General features: G+C 42.8%; 1 protein-coding gene across 1 annotated transcript; it reads right to left on the bottom strand.

The window, feature by feature from the left end:
* Nucleotides 1-7,569: 7,569 nt before the first annotated feature.
* On the bottom strand, nt 7,570-15,623 carry LOC126652220 (heat shock protein beta-3-like). Its single transcript, XM_050338890.1, has 2 exons — nt 15,474-15,623; nt 7,570-7,911 (listed from the first exon to the last, which is right to left on the bottom strand). Exons 1-2 carry the CDS (start codon nt 15,621-15,623, stop codon nt 7,570-7,572), a joined length of 492 nt encoding a protein of 163 aa, XP_050194847.1.
* Between the last annotated feature and the right edge of the window lie 2,042 nt (nt 15,624-17,665).

Genomic DNA, 17,665 nt, shown 5'->3' with positions numbered 1-17,665 from the left:
TTTGAGTACAAGTAGAAGAGTTAACAGTATAGGTTTCAAGTAATTTTACACAAAAAAAGCAAATAGAATATTTGTTAAGGAATCCACAAAGCCCCTAGTAAGTTACTCCATCTCCAGTATATTAATGATTTTAGTGTTCTGAAAATACTATAAGTATCATCATCATCATGGTCATCATCAAAATACTATAAGTATCAGCACACCATATTATGACAAATCTTTTAAAGGATTTTAAACAGTTTTTACATGCTCCAATTAAGTACTACTGCACACTGAAATTTCAGTACTACTGCAATCCTTTCTTTCTTTCACCCTACCCTCATAACTTTTCTTCATTCCCTACCTCAGAGGTATCCATGTTCCCTATTGGAAATGACAACAGTAACACCTTCAGATTCAGTTATTTCAGGGATTCTTAGCACTTCATTGACAGGGCTTGGGATCTGCTAAGAAGGGGAAAAAGCAAAACCAAAAAGCATTAAATATGGTTTTCTAGTTCACAAACATTCATACTTCATGGCTAGTTCAACTCTCAAACAACATTCGTGCTACACTGGATGGTTTGGTCTTGGGTCATTTAAATCAGTCATGCTTCAGGCAAAAGAATTATGTGAAGAGAACCAGTTTGTTCTTGTTTTATTCTTGTGCAATTTTGTTCTTGTTATGATGAAATGTATTTTTTAAAATACTACGCTCATTTTTTTATTTCTGACTTGTATGTTATATATTTAGCAAAGTACTTGATATAACTTGTTAAACCACTTCCTCATTTAACATACATGCATGTGCTAAGAAAAACATAAACTGTTCTACCATTTATATCAAACTAAAAAAACTACTGGATGTTTACCTCATGAACACCACCTGGGTGGACAACTTCAACTACTGCCTTCAGAGGTCCATCACACATGAGTGGGTGCTGTGCATAAGTTCTTCTGTGTTTTTCATCCACACGCACAAGGTACCACGTCCCTTCAAAGAGATCTTCTACTGAACACTGTGGAATATAATTGACTGTAAAAAAGCCCATAACATACTCTTAGTTGGTTCAGGGTCTGAAGGTAGTTCACCTCGAGAACTGGAAATGGAAAAATTAAGAAGTTGATAGCAAGAAATAGCAAGTGACAGTTATGAGAAAAAGTTAAAGGTATATTCAAAATTATATGGTCAGTGGGACAACAGGTAGGACTTGCACAGAAATAAACAAAATCCTAACAATAGTTAGATGAGTATGGCATTAAGATGACAAAATTACAGTAATGATACAGGAGATATATTAAATATATAAAAGAACATCCAATAAATATTTCTACTGCTTATGTAGAAAAATTATATTCACAGTGTTTAGTGATGATGAATTCCTTTGTGTTCTAACTAAAGAGGGTGTTTAGCAGCAGGTGTTAAACATTTATTTGTGTCTCAGTTTAATGAGACACAAGTGTTTTGCTGAGGATGGGTTATGAGGAAGACCCAAACTCTTCCCTCTAAGCAATTGTAAATTCGAAATTAAGAGGCTCCAATTGAGAAAAAATGTGGGAAAAGGACAAATAACAGCCCTTTATTAAAAGATATATGTGTGTTGGTAGAACAACTAAAGAACACAAATAAAACAACCAAACAATATATACCCAAAAATAATCCCCTTCAAAACAAGCAAACAAACAAACAAAAAAAAGTTTACAGTTCAGTTTGCACCCTTTGGTGCAGTTCTAACCACAGTCAGCAGAGGGTGCTGTTGGATCACTGGTGGTCGCCACGTGGGGGGGTCCTTGTGTGTGCTGAAGAAGCCAAAAATGGAAGTTTTACCTCCCCCTCACTGGCAAAAGGGAGAGAAGAGGGAAAGAAAAAAAGGTCGTTCCCAGCGGGAACTCACTCTGTCCTGCTGGCTGAGTCCTGTGGTGTGGGTTCTCCTTTCTTTGATGTGCACAAGAACCACTGCCAAAAAAAAAAAAAAAAAAAAATGGAGGAGAGACCTCCAGAACAGTTCCTCTCTCATGAAAATCCAAGCAAACTCCAGGTTGCCGGGCAGCCAGACCAAGAACAAAATCACCTCTGAACTCCTGCTCCTTGTTCCAACTTCAGCAACAACCGAACTCCTACCCCGTTTCCCAGGAGAGGAGGAAAAATAAGTAAAAAAGAGCTCCTTACCCCTCCCCACAGGCAAGATCTTGAGGGCCATCAATTTGGAATGTGGTTTTACCAACCACTTCTTTTGTGTTAGTCAATGGCCCAAACCACAGCCAACCTGCCTATTCAACATCCCTTTCACACTGTGGGCAGGGGGAAGGGAAAAATTCCTGCTTAGTTTCCCAGAACAAACAAAACCATGACACTTTGTAACACAAACTATCTCACAACATCAGGATAGTAAAAAGACTGTCCCAAGAGCTGTCCAGAGTATTACTTTTAGTCTAAGGGTAAAATTTATATCACTGAACAAATCTCAGAGGGCTATGGAAAGCCTACTTTTTTTTTTTGCCATGGTGATTATTAACACATTTAAACAATTGTGGAAGGGTGTGATGTATTTTCTATCAAATTACATCTTTGAATTAAGATTTGATGTCTTGCTTAAATATATGCTATTGTTTAAACATATTATGGGCTTCATGAAGAAATTATCAAGTGTGGATTCTCTTCAGGGAATCACAGTGGGGGATAATCATTGATGCTTCTGACCTTTAAACCTCTAAATCTGGAAACCTTACACTGTACCCATCTCAGGATGAAGTTTCTAGAAAGTCTCAGGTAAATATTGTTATGGGTAGTACAATAGAATGAGTCTCAGAATTCCTATTTCTGCATATGTTTGCCTTGGAGTCTCCTAATCTGCATTGATCATTGAGGGATCAAGCCCTCAGGCTTCATATATACATTAAGGCAGGGATTGCTTTTATGGTGCATCTTGTATAATGCATACTGATGATGCCAGGACTTGGATAATTATGACAAAACCCGCAATGCTCAGAAGCAATCAAACACCTAGTTAACTAGTGTGTTATCAACACCTTTCTATTGGTCCCTTCAAAGCCCAGCACTGTGAGAGCTGCTATGGGGAAATGAACTCCAGCTCAGACAGACTCAATATAGTATTAAACCTGTCTTAAGTTGTAGTGGGAGCCCCTGGTGGTCTAGTGGTTAAGGGTGCGGCACTGTCACCGCCGAGGCCCGGGTTCGATTCCCGGTCAGGGACACTCCCCGGGCAGATGGAGCTCGTTAGCCCTGTAGGCAATCCATCTACATCCTGAGGACCTCACTGCCACCGTCCAAGCTCATCCAGGCAGATGAACCTTAGGATTAAAGGGTGGGCTCAGTTCCGCACACACTGTGTCTCACCTAAAAAATCCAATGCGCAGGCTGGAAGGTGTAAAGACCTTCCCCGGATCTTCACTAGCGAAGACTGGCCATTATTATAAGTTGTAGCTATTCTGAAATCCTTTGTTGTTTGTAAATTTCTTATTCTGCTGTCCATGAGCAATATTAGTAGTTTTCTCTATGACATTCACATTCAGTTTGTAGTGTTTTGACCCTGGCTGGAGGCCAGGTACTCACTAAAACCACTCTATCACTCCTCTCCTCAACTGGACAAGGGAGAGAATATATAATGAAAAGTTCATGAGTTAAGGACTGGGAGAGATCACTTGTGGGAAACAACCTAACTGCGAGCAGCTTGGGCTGGGACATTGAGTTGTGAAGTTGTAAAAGTATGTAAACTACCAGAGTGACTAAGCAAAAAAGGAGCAAAATTTCAGTAAATACCAGGTGTTGTTTTGAGATGTGCTAAGCACATGGACCGGTGATGATCACCTATGAGAAGATGAGTTGGAACATGTGAACTGAGGCATACAACCAATGAAGGATAACATATGTATGTGTGGACAGAGGAAGACTATAAAAATAAACCTGTTGTAAATAAAGTCATTGTTACCTGTCAACAGTCTGAGTGTGTGTCTTTTTGGTCGCTGCAATCACTCACTGATTACCGTCATGGGCAAAACAGACTTGACTTGGGGAAATTTGTTGAATTTATTACCAATCAAAATCAGAGCAGGATAATGAGAAGTAAAACAAAACTTAAAAACACCTTCCCCTACACCCCTCCCTTCTTCCTAAGCTTAACTTTATTCCTTCCAAGTGGTGCAGGGAGATGGGGAATGGGGGTTACGGTCAGTTCATCACATGTTTCTGCCACTGCTTCCTCCTCAGGGAGATGAGTCCTTACCCTGCTCCAGCATCGGGTCCCTCCCACAGGAGACAGTCCTCCATGAACTTATTCAATGTGAGTCCTTGCTACAGGCTGCAGTTCTTCACAAACTGCTCCAACATGGGTCCCTTTCCACAGGGTGCAGTCCTTCAGGAACAGGTTACTCCAAACTTGTGACCATGGGGTCACAAGTCCTAGCATCAAACATGCTCCAGCGTAAGCTCCTCTCTCCACAGAACCACAACTCCTGCAAGGAGTCTGTTCCAGTACGTTTCCCATAGGGTCACAGCATTCTTTTGGGTACCCACCTGCTCCAACGTAGGGTCCTCCACAGGTTGTAAGTGTTGCAGTTGGGGTGGAACACGACACGGCTTCAGGTAATCAGGAACCAGGAACATATATAAGTATATCTGTGCTCCACTGTTGACCTCCATGGACTTCAGGGGGACAACCTGCTTCCCCATGGTCTGCACCACAGGCTTCAGGGGAATCTCAGCTCCATCCCATGAATCACTTCCTCCCACTCCTTCTCCACTGACCTTGGTGTTTGCAGAATTGTTCCTCACATATTCTCACTCTGCTCTTCTCTGACTGCAAGTATTTCTGCACAATAACTTTTTTCCTTCTTAAATATGTTATCACAAAGGCATTGCTACCATTGCTGATGGGCTTGGTCTTGGCCAGCAGTGGGTCCATCTTGGAGCCAGTAGGCATTGACTCTGCCAGACATTGGGGAAGCTGCTATCAGCTTCTCACAGAAGCTACCCCTCTAGCCACCTCCTCCCCCAAACCTTGCCATGCAAACCCAATGCACAGTTCTAATCAGATTATATAAGTAAAACATCAAATACAATATGTGAGAACAGTTATTTACAGAAAATTGCAGACAAATGCCCTGCCAAGTACTTTGATGCTGTTTTGGCAAAAATATAAAAATCATTCATCCAAGAACTTTCAATAAATTACCACTAAAAAAAGGATATAAGCACTTTCTACTGTGTTGTACTTGGTGCTAAAATGCAGGAAGACAGCAGCAGGGCTATATTTCAACATGGTCCCTGTTACACAAACCACTGGTACTGGGTCAGGGCAAGTTCCCATTTGTGAAGGAACACATACTTAGGGTACTAGAGAAGATAAACTCTGCCTGGGTACATCTTTACCATGTTTTAGTCAGGATGACTGGTTTCTGACTGACAATATTGTTAATAAGTACAGAACTGGGCACAAAGGAAAGTGAAGAGACAATATAAAATAACCAAATGTCAAATTCTTCATCCACCTTTGTCAGTCAGGTCTGATTTTAACCATGGTTTTAACATACATAGAACAGTTGATGTGATTTTGGCTGTCTGGTCTAATTTCTTACCAAGTTTCCGGTAGTTTAATCATTATCAAGTTTGAAGTAATTAATTAATTTATGCTTTTTTAAAAACTGCTTTTTCATCTCTAGGGCTATGAATACCACCTCTGTAATCATAGGTAAAACTATTTTTATAAAAATCTATAATTTTAAGTGACCCAATTTACAAAATTCTCTGTAAACAAAAAATTACCAAAGCAGGTTATTCATTGGTGATTCTGAATTATATCCCAACATTTGTGCTATAAGGTGATATGGAAACCATGGGTGAGCTTTTATAAACTTGTCATATAAAGTTTAAATTCAGACCTGTATCTAGAATTCATATTTTTTAATCCATGGTATATGTTTCATCATATTCTTGGCTGAGGAAGCTTCTTGACCTAAAAGTATTTAGAATATAAATCTGATTTTCTAGCATGATCATCCTCTTTTATCTTAAACCCATACACAACTGAACACAGACAATATGAGGGAAATGTGTGGATTGAGTGGAAATGGAGGGACATATGTTTTATATTTGGGTTGGTTTGTTAGAAAACATTAGGTTCTTGACTTATGCTCTATTCAACAAACAAAATAATTGCATATGATGGAAATTTACAATCCAGACCTTATTCTGTATTTCTTGCACAAATTTCTTGTGAGTTTTAGTGCAAATAATATAAAAAAAAAAAGCAAGACTTAGTGTAACCACTTTTCTAAAGTCAATTATGTCAAATATCTTCAAGTCTAAATAATCATGACATAAATCTTTCTAATGAATGGACGTGCAGAAGTACAAACTTAGGGCTTTCATTTTGAACTAGTTTCAGCTAGTAAGTGCCTGAGCTTTGTTTCTCAGATTTTTTCATATTCTTAAAATTGTATTTGTATTCAGTTTCATTTTAACATGTTTTTGATTTGTCCAAACAATGGATGTCTATCATAAAAAGTCTGTATTTAACTTGGTACTTTCCATTCCACATTCCTTTACTATTCATAGCACAGCAGTCATATTCATCTCCAGTACATATAAAAGGAGGCAGTTTGACTTGCAGTTGCAGATCTCCTCAAATGTTTCATAGAATCAATGAATCATAGAATATGCTGAGTTGGAAGGGACCCATCAGGATCATTGAGTCTAACTCCTGACCCTGTGCAGGACACCCCAAGAATCAAGCCATGTGCCTGAGAGCTTTGTCCAAACAATTCTTGAACTCAGACAGGCTTGGTGCTGTGACCACTTCCCTGGGGAGCCTGTTCCAGGGCTCAACCACCCTCTGGGTGAAAAATCTTTTCCTGATATCCAACCTAAACCTCCCGACTCAGCTTCATGCCATTTCCTTGAGTCCTGTCACTGGTCACGAGAGTGAAAAGATTGGTACCTGCCCATCTACTTCCTCTTGTGAGGATGTTGAAGACAGCAATGAGGTCTCCCCTCAGTCTCCTCTTCTCCAGGTTGAAGAAACTAAGTGACCTCAGCCACTCCTCATAAGACTTCCCCTCCAGTCCCTCCACCATCCTTGTGGTACTTCTTAGCTTAATACCTTTTTTATATTGTGGTGACCAGAACTGCACACAGTACTCGAGGTGGGGCTGAACCAGTGCAGAGTATTTACAAACTGTGGTGGGTTGGCCCTGGTTGGAGGCCAGGTGCCCACCAAAGACACTATCACTCCCCTCCACAAGTGGACAGGATAGAGAAAATATAACAAAAGGTTCATAAGTTGACATAAGGGCAGGGAGAGGTCACTCACCATCACAGGCAAACCTGACTTGACTTGGGCAAATTAATCAAATTTAGTACTAATCAAAATCAGAGTGGAATAATAAGAAGTAAAACAAATCTTAAAATACACCTTCCCCCTACCCCTTCCTTCTTCATGGGCTCTACCTCCTCCCCATGCAGTAGTGCGAGAGAGGAAATGGGGGTTATGGTCAGCTAATCACAGGTTGTTTCTGATGCTATTTTTTGTTATATTAAGAATAAATTTATCTCAGTAACAAAATATGGACAAGACTAATTCTTTCCCACTGAGTTCTTAATTTCAACAACCAAAATGCAATCATGGCACGAAAGCACAGACAAATTTTTGTTCTCCACTCCATTAGGTAATTTGTATTGCCTGGTAAAGTTTCTGGATATGAAACAATATTTGTCCATCCTAGGTCCATGCTGAACTTTAATCAGGAGCCAGCCTTGGAAAGTCTGAATATCTTCAGGATGGAACTGCACAACATCCAGCAAGACTTGAAAGCATGTGTTTTCCTCCTCCTGACCTTTCTTCCTGTCCCCAGCTGTACTTTCTGTGATACATCTTCTGTTGCTCAGTGCAACTGAAGGGTCTGTGTCATGGTTTAGCTAGTTATTCGAAACCAGTGTCCCAGTTTAAATGAGACAAGGGTCTTTTGCTGAGGATGGATTAGGAGGAAAAGACCCAAACTTCTCTTTCCAAGCAATTATAAATCCAAAATTAAGAGGCTTCGATTGAAGGAAAACAAATTATGGAAAAGGAAAAATAACAGCCCTTTATTAAAAGGTATGTGTGTATTAACAGGAACATGAAAAAAAACCAAGTAAAATAACTAAGTAATACTCCTATACCCACCAATAATCCCCTTCAAGAACAAAACCGATAAACCGGCAAAAGGAAAATAGTTCAATTTCTTGCACCCTTTGGTGCAGTTCCAACCACAGTCAGCAGGGGGCGCCGTCGGGTCACTGGAGATGTAAAATTTGTAATGTCCTGTACCATTCACCAGGTGGCGCTGTTGGGTCACTGAAGGTGTAAAAAAACTTGTAGTGTCCTATTGTAGTCACCAGGTGGCGATGTTGGATCACTGATGGAGTAGAACTTGCAATGTCCAGTGCCCGTCACCAGGCCACGCTGTGAGATCCTTGGTTGCCGCCAGGTGGGGGGGGGGAGAAGGGGAAGGAAAACAACAGCAATAAAACAGAAAGTTCTCCCAATGGAAGAAAACTCACAAACTTCAGCTGATTAGGGTCCGTTGTAAGCAGGGCTTGCAGCCAGCCACAGCTGAACCAAGAGCAGCAACCAGAACTCCCCTCCGACAGGAAAAAAGACAAAGGAACCCGGTAGTGTCTGCAGCCCGCAGCAGCCTCTCACCCCGGCAGAGAGAGAGAGACTCTCCTCTCCCCCAAGCCTCCACCCCCTTCCAGTCACACACCAGCCAACTCCCCCTCTTCGTTGTCAAGGAAACAAATCTCTCGGCTATTACTGGGTCAGGTCGATTCTTTTGTTCACCTAATGGGCAATATACAGAGCACACACACACGGCAGAGGGAAGGGAAAGAAAAAATTCTTTGCTAAAATCAAAACTATGGCAACCAGTCAGGAATTTTTTCCCTTCCCCCTGCCCCTGTGTGCAGAGCTTTCAAGTAGCTATAAAGTGAGCACGTGAGAGATACAAAGAACTAGCCAGTGTCATATCTAATATTTGTAACTAGGGCCAGGAATTATCAAGAACAGGCACAGAAACTGGTCCCAGTGGTGGAAAACCTCAAATGGCATGGACCATGGGAGGATATGGGTAAATTTCTAGAAAGTTGTTCAGTTCCTACAACATTGTCATAGTTCTGATTTCAGCAAAGAATTTTTCTTTCCCTTCCCCTCTGCGTGTATGCTCTGTGGATGAGCCATCAGGTGAACAAAGAAATCGGTTGGCCCACTAATGGCCGAATTTAGTCTCCTAGCAACGAAGGGGGAGGACTTGGGGGGGGCTACTGGGGTGTGTGACTGGAAGGGGGTGGAGGCTGGGGGGGGAGTGGAGTCTCTCTCTCTGCCCTGAGGGAAGCCTGCTGCGGGTTGCAGACACTGCCGGGTTTCTTCATCTCTTTCCTGTTGGAGGGGAGTTTTTTTTTTGCTGCTGCTCTTGGCTAAGTTGTGGTTGACTGCCGGCTCTGCTTACAACAGACCCCAATCAGATGAAGTTTGTGAGTTTTCTTCCATTGGGAGAACTTTCTGTTTTATTGCGCCACCTGGTGAATGGTACAGGACATTACAAATTTTACATCTCCAGTGACCCGACGGCGCCCCCTGCTGACTGTGGTTGGAACCGCACCAAAGGGTGCAAGAAATTGAACTATTTTCCTTTTGCCGGTTTATCGCTTTGTTCTTGAAGGGGATTATTGGTGGGTATAGGAGTATTACTTAGTTATTTTACTTGAGTTTTTTTTTCGTGTTCCTGTTAATACACACATACCTTTTAATAAAGGGCTGTTATTTTCCCTTTTCCATAATTTGTTTTTCCTTCAATTGGAGCCTCTTAATTTTGGATTTATAATTGTTTGGAAAGAGAAGTTTGGGTCTTTTCCTCCTAATTCATCCTCAGCAAAAGACCCTTGTCTCATTTAAACTGGGACAAACATGGAAGCTCACTCTCGAACAACTCCTAAACCCTACAAAGATAATGACAGCTCTGAGGGAGAGAGGTCGTGGTAGACCCATAGAGAGGCAGGTGGTAGCTGCATGTGGGGTTTTGGTTGTTGCCTACAGAAAGCTACTCAGTATGGTGCAGCCCTCACAGGGAAAAGGAAAAGATGAAAGTGAGAGGTCTGATACAAGGGTGACTCCAGATAAGGCCAGTTCCAAGGAACCAAACAAGTCAATGGAGGTTGCCCCTATCCAAAAGAGGAAATATAAGACCAAATCAGCCCGCCCAGTTGATGATGATGGGGAGGCAGGACCCTCACAGGTAGCCAACCCGGAGCCAGAAATCATCACTGAGTCCTTATCGTATGACAACCTCTGGAACTTACAGGCAGACGTCATTCGTCTCCCAAATGAACCCATACTGACCTGGATGATCCGAGTTTGGGACTCCACGGATGATGCCGTAAACCTTGATGGTGGTGAAGCAAGGTTCTTGAGGTCTATTGCCCAGGATGTGGGCACTGAGGAGAGGTTTGTGAGAGAATCAAAGTCCCTGTCTGTCTGGGCATGGATGTTGGATGGTGTGAGGTTCTTTTACAGAGAGGCCTTGCAGACAGACCCTTGTGCGAAGAGCTGGAATACCATGGAGGAGGGGATCCAATGCCTGAGGGAAATGTCACTGTTGGAGGTACTGTTTGGAAGGGATATACAAGCCACTGAGGATCCTGACAAGGTTAAATGCACCCCACTCATGTGGTGGATCTTCATACATATGGGGCCATCTGCACACGTCAGTTACTTGACATCATTGGAGGCTGGGGAAAAGAGTGAGCCAGTGGCGGCTATAGCAAATAAACTTCGGATGTACGACAGTATGGTCCAAGGATCACTACAAGCCCCCATTTCCTCTGTAGAGACATTGATCAATGACCTCACTACCCTAACTACAAAAATACAAGATCAACAGGAGAAACTGCAAGAGAAGATTGAGAGAAACAGTTCCCAGGTGACCCCAGTGAGAACCAGGCGCTACCCAGCTAGAGAGGGTAGCCAGACCTCACTAACAGAGCTGTGGTATTTCCTATCTGACCATGGAGAAGACATGAGACAGTGGGACAGGAAACCTACCCATGTCTTGGCAGCTCGAGTACAAGAGTTGAAGGACAAGAAGAAAGCAAAGTCCATGAAAGTGAGTGCAGTGCCGGTATCTCGTGGGCAGGGATCTGACCCATTAGAAGGTACCTCCCGCCGGTATTCACAGACGGAAAAACCGTGTCTATTGAACGGTGTGGATCCAATGGCCTGGCACACCAGACCCACAAGAATACAAGGTTTTGGTTGACACTGGCGCTCAATGCACATTAATGCCCTCAGGACATGTGGGACCAGAGGCTATTTCCATTTCTGGGGTGACAGGAGGGTCTCAACAGTCGACCGTGTTGGAAGCTGAAGTGAGCTTGACCGGGAAGGAGTGGCAGAAACACCCCATTGTGACTGGTCCAGATGCCCCATGTATCCTGGGCATTGACTACCTTAGGAATGGGTATTTCAAAGACCCCAAGGGACATAGATGGGTTTTCAGAATAGCTACTGTGGAGACAGAGGCAACTAAGCAGTTGAATTCACTACCTGACCTCTCAGAGAACTCTTCTGCTGTGGGACTGTTGAAGGTTGAGGAACAGCGAGTGCCAATTGCCACTACAATAGTGCATCGTGGGCAGTACCGAACGAACCGAGACTCTGTGATCCCCATCTATAAGATGATCCGTGAACTGGAGAGCCAAGGAGTGATCAGCAAGATCCACTCCCCCTTCAACAACCCCATTTGGCATGTGTGTAAGTCTGACAGAGAATGGAGACTGACTGTGGACTATCGTGGCCAGAATGAGACCACCCCGCCACTGAGTGCTGCTGTTCCAGACATGTTGGAGCTCCAGTACAAGTTGGAGTCTAAAGCAGTGAGGTGGTACTCCCCTACTGACATCATGAATGCATTCTTCTCCATTCCCTTGGCAGCAGAGTGCAGGCCGCAGTTTGCTTTCACGTGGAGAGGCGCGCAGTACACCTGGAACTGACTACCCCAGGGGTAGAAACACAGTCCCCCCATCTGCCATGGATTGATCCAGGCTATGCTAGAGAAAGGGGAAACCCCAGAACACCTGCAGTACATTGATGACATCATCATATGGGGGGACACAGTAGAAGACGTTTCCGAGAAAGGAAAGAAGATCATACAGATTCTCCTGGGAGTTGGGTTTGCCATCAAAAAGAGTAAAGTCAAGGGACCTGCCCGAGAGATCCAGTTCCTGGGAGTAAAGTGGCAAGATGGACGTCGTCAAATCCAGACTGAAGTCATCGATAAAATCACAGCAATGGCCCCACCAACTAGCAAGAAGGAAACACAAGCTTTCCTGGGTGCCATAGGTTTTTGGAGAATGCATATCCCCGAGTACAGCCAGATCGTAAGCCCTCTCTATCTGGTAACCCGCAAGAAGAATGATTTCCAGTGGTGTCCTGAACAACAGCAAGCATTTGAACAGATTAAACAGGAGATTGCCCATACTGTAGCCCTTGGACCAGTCAGGACAGGACCAGATGTGAAGAATGTACTCTACTCTGCATCTGGGGATAAGGACCTCTCCTGGAGCCTCTGGTAGAAGGTGCCTGGCGAGACCCGAGGCCACCCACTTGGATTCTGGAGCTGAAACTACAGAGGGTTGGAAACCAATTACACTCCAACAGAAAAGGAGATCCTAGCAGCTTATGAGGGAGTACAAACTGCTTCAGAGGTGATTGGCACAGAAGAACAGCTCCTCCTGGCACTTCGGCTACCAGTATTGAGTTGGATGTTCAAAGGGAAGACGCCCTCTACGCATCATGCCACTGATGCTACATGGAGCAAATGGATCGCCCTGATCACACAGTGCGCCCACATTGGAAACCCAAATCGCCCTGGGATCCTAGAAATCATCACCAACTGACCGGAAGGTGAGAACTTTAGTCTAGCAGAGGAAGAAGAAGGGGAGCAGGTGGTACGGGCGGAAGAAGCCCCAGCATACAACCAACTACCAGAAGAAGACATACGCTACGCACTCTTTACTGATGGTTCCTGCCGCATTGTAGGGATGAAACGTAAATAGAAAGCAGTTGTATGGAGTGCCACACAACAAGTTGCAGAAGCTATGGAAGGAGAGGGTGAATCAAACCAATTCGCGGAGCTCAAAGTTGTCCAGTTGGCACTGGACATTGCTGAACGAAAGAAGTGGCCAAAACTTTACCTCTACACAGACTCATGGATGGTGGCCAATGCCTTGTGGGGGTGGTTGGACAGATGGAAGAAGGTCAATTGGAAACGTAGAGGAAAACCCATCTGGGCTACTGATATATGGCAAGACATTGCTACCTGGGTAGAGAAACTGATTGTGAGATTTGGCCACGTAGATGCCCATGTACCCAAAAATCAAACCAATGAAGAGCATCACAACAATGAACAGGCAGACCGAGTTGCACAAGTTGAGGTGTCACATGTGGACCTAGACTGGCAGCACAAAGGGGAATTGTTCTTAGCACGATGGGTCCATGATACTGCTGGCCATCAGGGCAGAGATGCCACCTACAGATGGGCATGAGACCAAGGGGTGGATCTAACCATGGATGCTATTTCTCAAGTTATCTATGACTGTGAGACATGCACTACCGTTAAACAGGCTAAGAGACTGAAGCCCCTGTGGTATGGTGGACATTGGAGTAAATACAGATATGGGGAGGTTTGGCAGGTTGGTTATATCACACTGCCACAGACCTGTCAAGGTAAGCACTATGTACTCACCATGGTGGAAGCCACCACTGGATGGCTGGAGACGCATCCGGTGCCCCAATCCACTGCCAAAAATACCATCCTGGGCCTGGAAAAACAGGTCCTGTGGTGACACGGCACCCCAGAGTGAATTGAGTCAGATAATGGGACACACTTCAAGAATAGTTTAGTTACCACCTGGGCGAAAGAGTATGGCATTGAGTGGGTCTATCACATACCATATCATGCAGCAACTGCGGGGAAGATTGAATGGTGCAATAGACTGTTGAAGACTACCCTGAAAGCATTAGGTGGAGGGACTTTCAAACACTGGGATCAACACCTAGCAAAGGTTACATGGTTAGTCAGCACTAGAGGCTCCGTCAATCGAACTGACCCTGCCCAATCAGAGTCCCTTCACACTGTAGACGGAGACAAGGTCCCAGTGATTCACATGAGGGGTATGTTCGGTAAAACAGTTTGGGTTAACCCTGCTTCGAGCAAAGGCAAATCCATTCGTGGAATTGTTTTTGCCCAAGGACCTGGTTGCACATGGTGGGTGATGCAAGAAGATGGAGAAACCTGGTGCATACCTCAAGGAGATATTATCTTAAGGTGAACAGGCCATAACTCTGTATCCATATTTGTACCTATATATTTGTAAATGTGCACATAGTTTAGAATAATGCATGAATGTATGGAGTTCAAAAAGTTTAATTTGATATAGTGGCATGGGAAAGGAAAAAAATTAGGGATGGATATTGTCATGGATATAGTTCTTGGAAACTAGTCAGGAATTTTTTCCCTTCCCCCTGCCCCTGTGTGCAGAGCTATCAAGTAGCTATCAAGTGAGCACTTGAGAGATACAAAGAACTAGCCCGGTTGGCTAATGGTTGAAAAATAAGTCTCCTAGGAAACGGGGCAGATGAAGGGCTATTGTTTACTTTTTTCTCTCATTTCCTGGGCAACGGGGGAGGAGTTGGTGTGCTGGGGGTGGCTGGAACACAGGTCAGGAGTGGAGGCTGGTGATTCCTGCGGCTCAGGACCTTCTTGCCAGTTGCGGACGCTGCCTGTTTTTTTTTTCTTGTCGGAGAAGAGCTGTTTTTCTGGGAGTTTTTTCCTTTTTCTTTTTCCCTGGTGGTGGTCCTTGTGCACATCAGGGGGAGAGAGAGGACTGTGCAGAGGAGATTGACCAACCAGAGTAAGTGAGAGTTGTCTGGTCCCTTTCCCCCTCTCCCTCTCCCCTTTCCAGGTTTGTGGGAAGGGAAGGGAGACCGAGTTTTTCTTTGGTTTTCTCTGACACACCCTGGAGGGTTTTCTTTTCCCCCCCCATCCCCCCCACGTGGTGGTGACCAGTGATCCCACAGTGCCACCTGGTGACTGGCACAGGATATTACAGGTTCTGCATCTCCAGTGACCCAATGGTGTCCCCTTTTAACTGTGGTTGGAATTGCACCAAAGGGCGCAAATTGAACTATTTACTTTTCCCTTTGCCTGTTTATCGGTTTGTTTTTTGAAGGGGATTATTTGTGGGTATAGGAGTATTGTTTGGTTGTTTTACTTGTTTCTTTTTGTTGTTTCTGTTAATACACACATACCTATTAATAAAGGGCTGTTATTTTTTCCTTTTCCATAATTTGTTTTCCTTCAATCAGAACCTCTTAATTTCGGATTTATAATTGCTTAGAGGGAGGAGTTTGGGTCTTTTCTCATAATTCATCCTCAGCAAAAAACCCATGTCTCATTTAAACCTGGACAGTCTGGCAAAGCATATAAAGAGTGATCCAATTTGTGTGCTTCCAGCTCTTGGGCAGCAAACTGATCCTGACAGCATACTGGAGTTTCCACCCAGTATCTTATAACAACTTCTGCCACTACTGACATTTATCATTTAGAACCTCTCACTTTTAGCACAGGCAGAACTTAACATTTAATAGGATGTGCTGTGTTCCAGTGCTGGGAGATTTGTTTCAATTTGTATTCACTACAAATAGAGCACTATTTATAGTGCTGGGGTCTTGAGTGGCTTCCACAGTTTCCATATGTAGAGCTTTTATGTATACACAGTAAAAGCAAAATTTTAACGTACCTCCAATTATTACAATATTGCATTGTTGTTATGAATAATGAGTAGACAAATAATGAGAAAGATTCTTTGATTTAAATGGAAGTTTAATGATTCTGGTTTTCTAAGGGATACATTGTAATAGATACAAACTCTGTATTTCTTCTAACTGAGATAGAAAGTTATTGAGGAAAGGGATTTAATAAGTTTGACAGTAGGAAAAGAGCAAATTTCAGGTTAGGTAAACTAATATTACCAAGTGCACTGGACATTGTTGCAGAAGTTGTGCATAGGTGAAATACAGGCATGGTTAATGATGTTGTTGGCAGGAATAGGGAACCATAATGACCCCTGCCCAAAGAGGGGTTTCCTGAAGGGTGAGTCTGCAATCTTAGTGACCTGTAAACACAACAGAGCCTTCTCTAGTGTGTCAGGGTGTCAAACCCAACAGTGCAGGGAAAATTATAGTGAAGGTTCATGTTTCACAGCTTCCGGGAGAGGGTAGAGTTTTTTTCCCCAGCAGAATAGTAAAGACAACTCCAAATCCTTAATGCTATCCCATTGTACCAGTAGCCTTCATCTTCTGGGACTTAACAACTTGAATCTACCGCATGTGTCTGGGGAACAGGACTAATGACCTCGATGTCTCTCTGTGCTGTAATATTGCTACTCTGTTAATAGTTTGGTCAATGAGACCAAAGAGGAAAGTGCAACAAAAGGGAAAAGCAATACCAAATTTTAATGTTTGCCAGAAAATCCCTTAAGCTGGGTTTGGTAATGTAAAGCACAATACACCGTGGCAACTGATGGTGAAAACTGGTTAATTGCCTCAGTTGAACTAATACTAGAAATAATCAGATGAGATATTTTTATTCCTTCTTGTTTGGCTTTTGTGGTTCAGAGCTCTGTCTCTCTCTTGTCTGTACATCTTCCATTACCATGAAAATGGCAAAACAGTTTATATGGGATCTTTGGTTTCTAATGGACTGTAGGTTCATGAAAAAAGAGGCAGGTGAATTTCAATATCTATCAGAAATTAATCTCTTTATTGAGTCAATAGCAGAGCAGGATTACCAGACATATCTATAAGGTTCTAAGGTTGCTATTTTAAACTCGTGAAGGCTGCATCACAAGGTAAATAAATTTTTGAAGGTAGATCAAAGGTTCAAGATAATTTACAAAAATGACCAATCATTTTACTGAGTAAATGACATAAATCTCCTCATAGGGAATGAGAATTATGTTACTTTATTTAACTATTGGCTCTTTTTCTGTCAAACCATCCTCCAGAAACCATTTTAAAATGTGATTCTGAAAGTATGGCTTGCTAAAATAATGATAAAAGTAACCTGGATCATGTCCCATTATCTGTTCAGCAGTTGTTTTCTGTTTCATTAGCCAATGAGTAAACTGTAACCCTGAAGTGAAGCTGTATGCTTGATTGTTTTTGGTATTATGCTTTTAGAAATTGTTGAAAGTTATTGCTGTCCCTACTACATTCTCTGATGATAGCCTGACTTATTTTACTTCAATTTTACCCTTCATTAATAAGTGTACTGTGAGAGAATACACTTTATTTTAATTATTCCTATCTTCTCTGGGAAAAGGTAAACCTGCCTATATTTACACTTTAAATGAAAACAGAAACCACCACCTCAGTGAAGGTCACTGCGGGACAGCTATATCTGTTCCCAGAAACAGTTGTGTTAGTCTTTTAGATGTCTATGTTAAGCATACTTGGAACTGTCTGGTTTAATTAACATGAAAGATGCTTTGAATACCCTTTAAATTCATGTCTTACGCAAAGTATACAGAAGTTTATAGGATCCCTTTCCACTCTGTAGGATAAGAACTCTGAAAG

This window comes from Myiozetetes cayanensis, unplaced genomic scaffold, assembly GCF_022539395.1.
Source record: "Myiozetetes cayanensis isolate MyiCay16 unplaced genomic scaffold, myiCay2020 scf70, whole genome shotgun sequence".
NCBI lineage: Eukaryota > Metazoa > Chordata > Aves > Passeriformes > Tyrannidae > Myiozetetes > Myiozetetes cayanensis.
The sequence above is the reverse complement of the archived record's forward strand: the minus strand, read 5'-3'. Positions and strand labels throughout refer to the sequence as shown.

Coding starts and splice junctions, on each gene's coding strand:
- LOC126652220 (XM_050338890.1), bottom strand. CDS start 15,623: ATGTCAGTAGTGGCAGAAGTTGTTATAAGATACTGGGTGGAAACTCCA. Junction 7,912..15,473: donor CAGGTTTAAATGAGACATGG/GTTTTTTGCTGA, acceptor TCGAATAACTAG/CTAAACCATGACACAGACCC.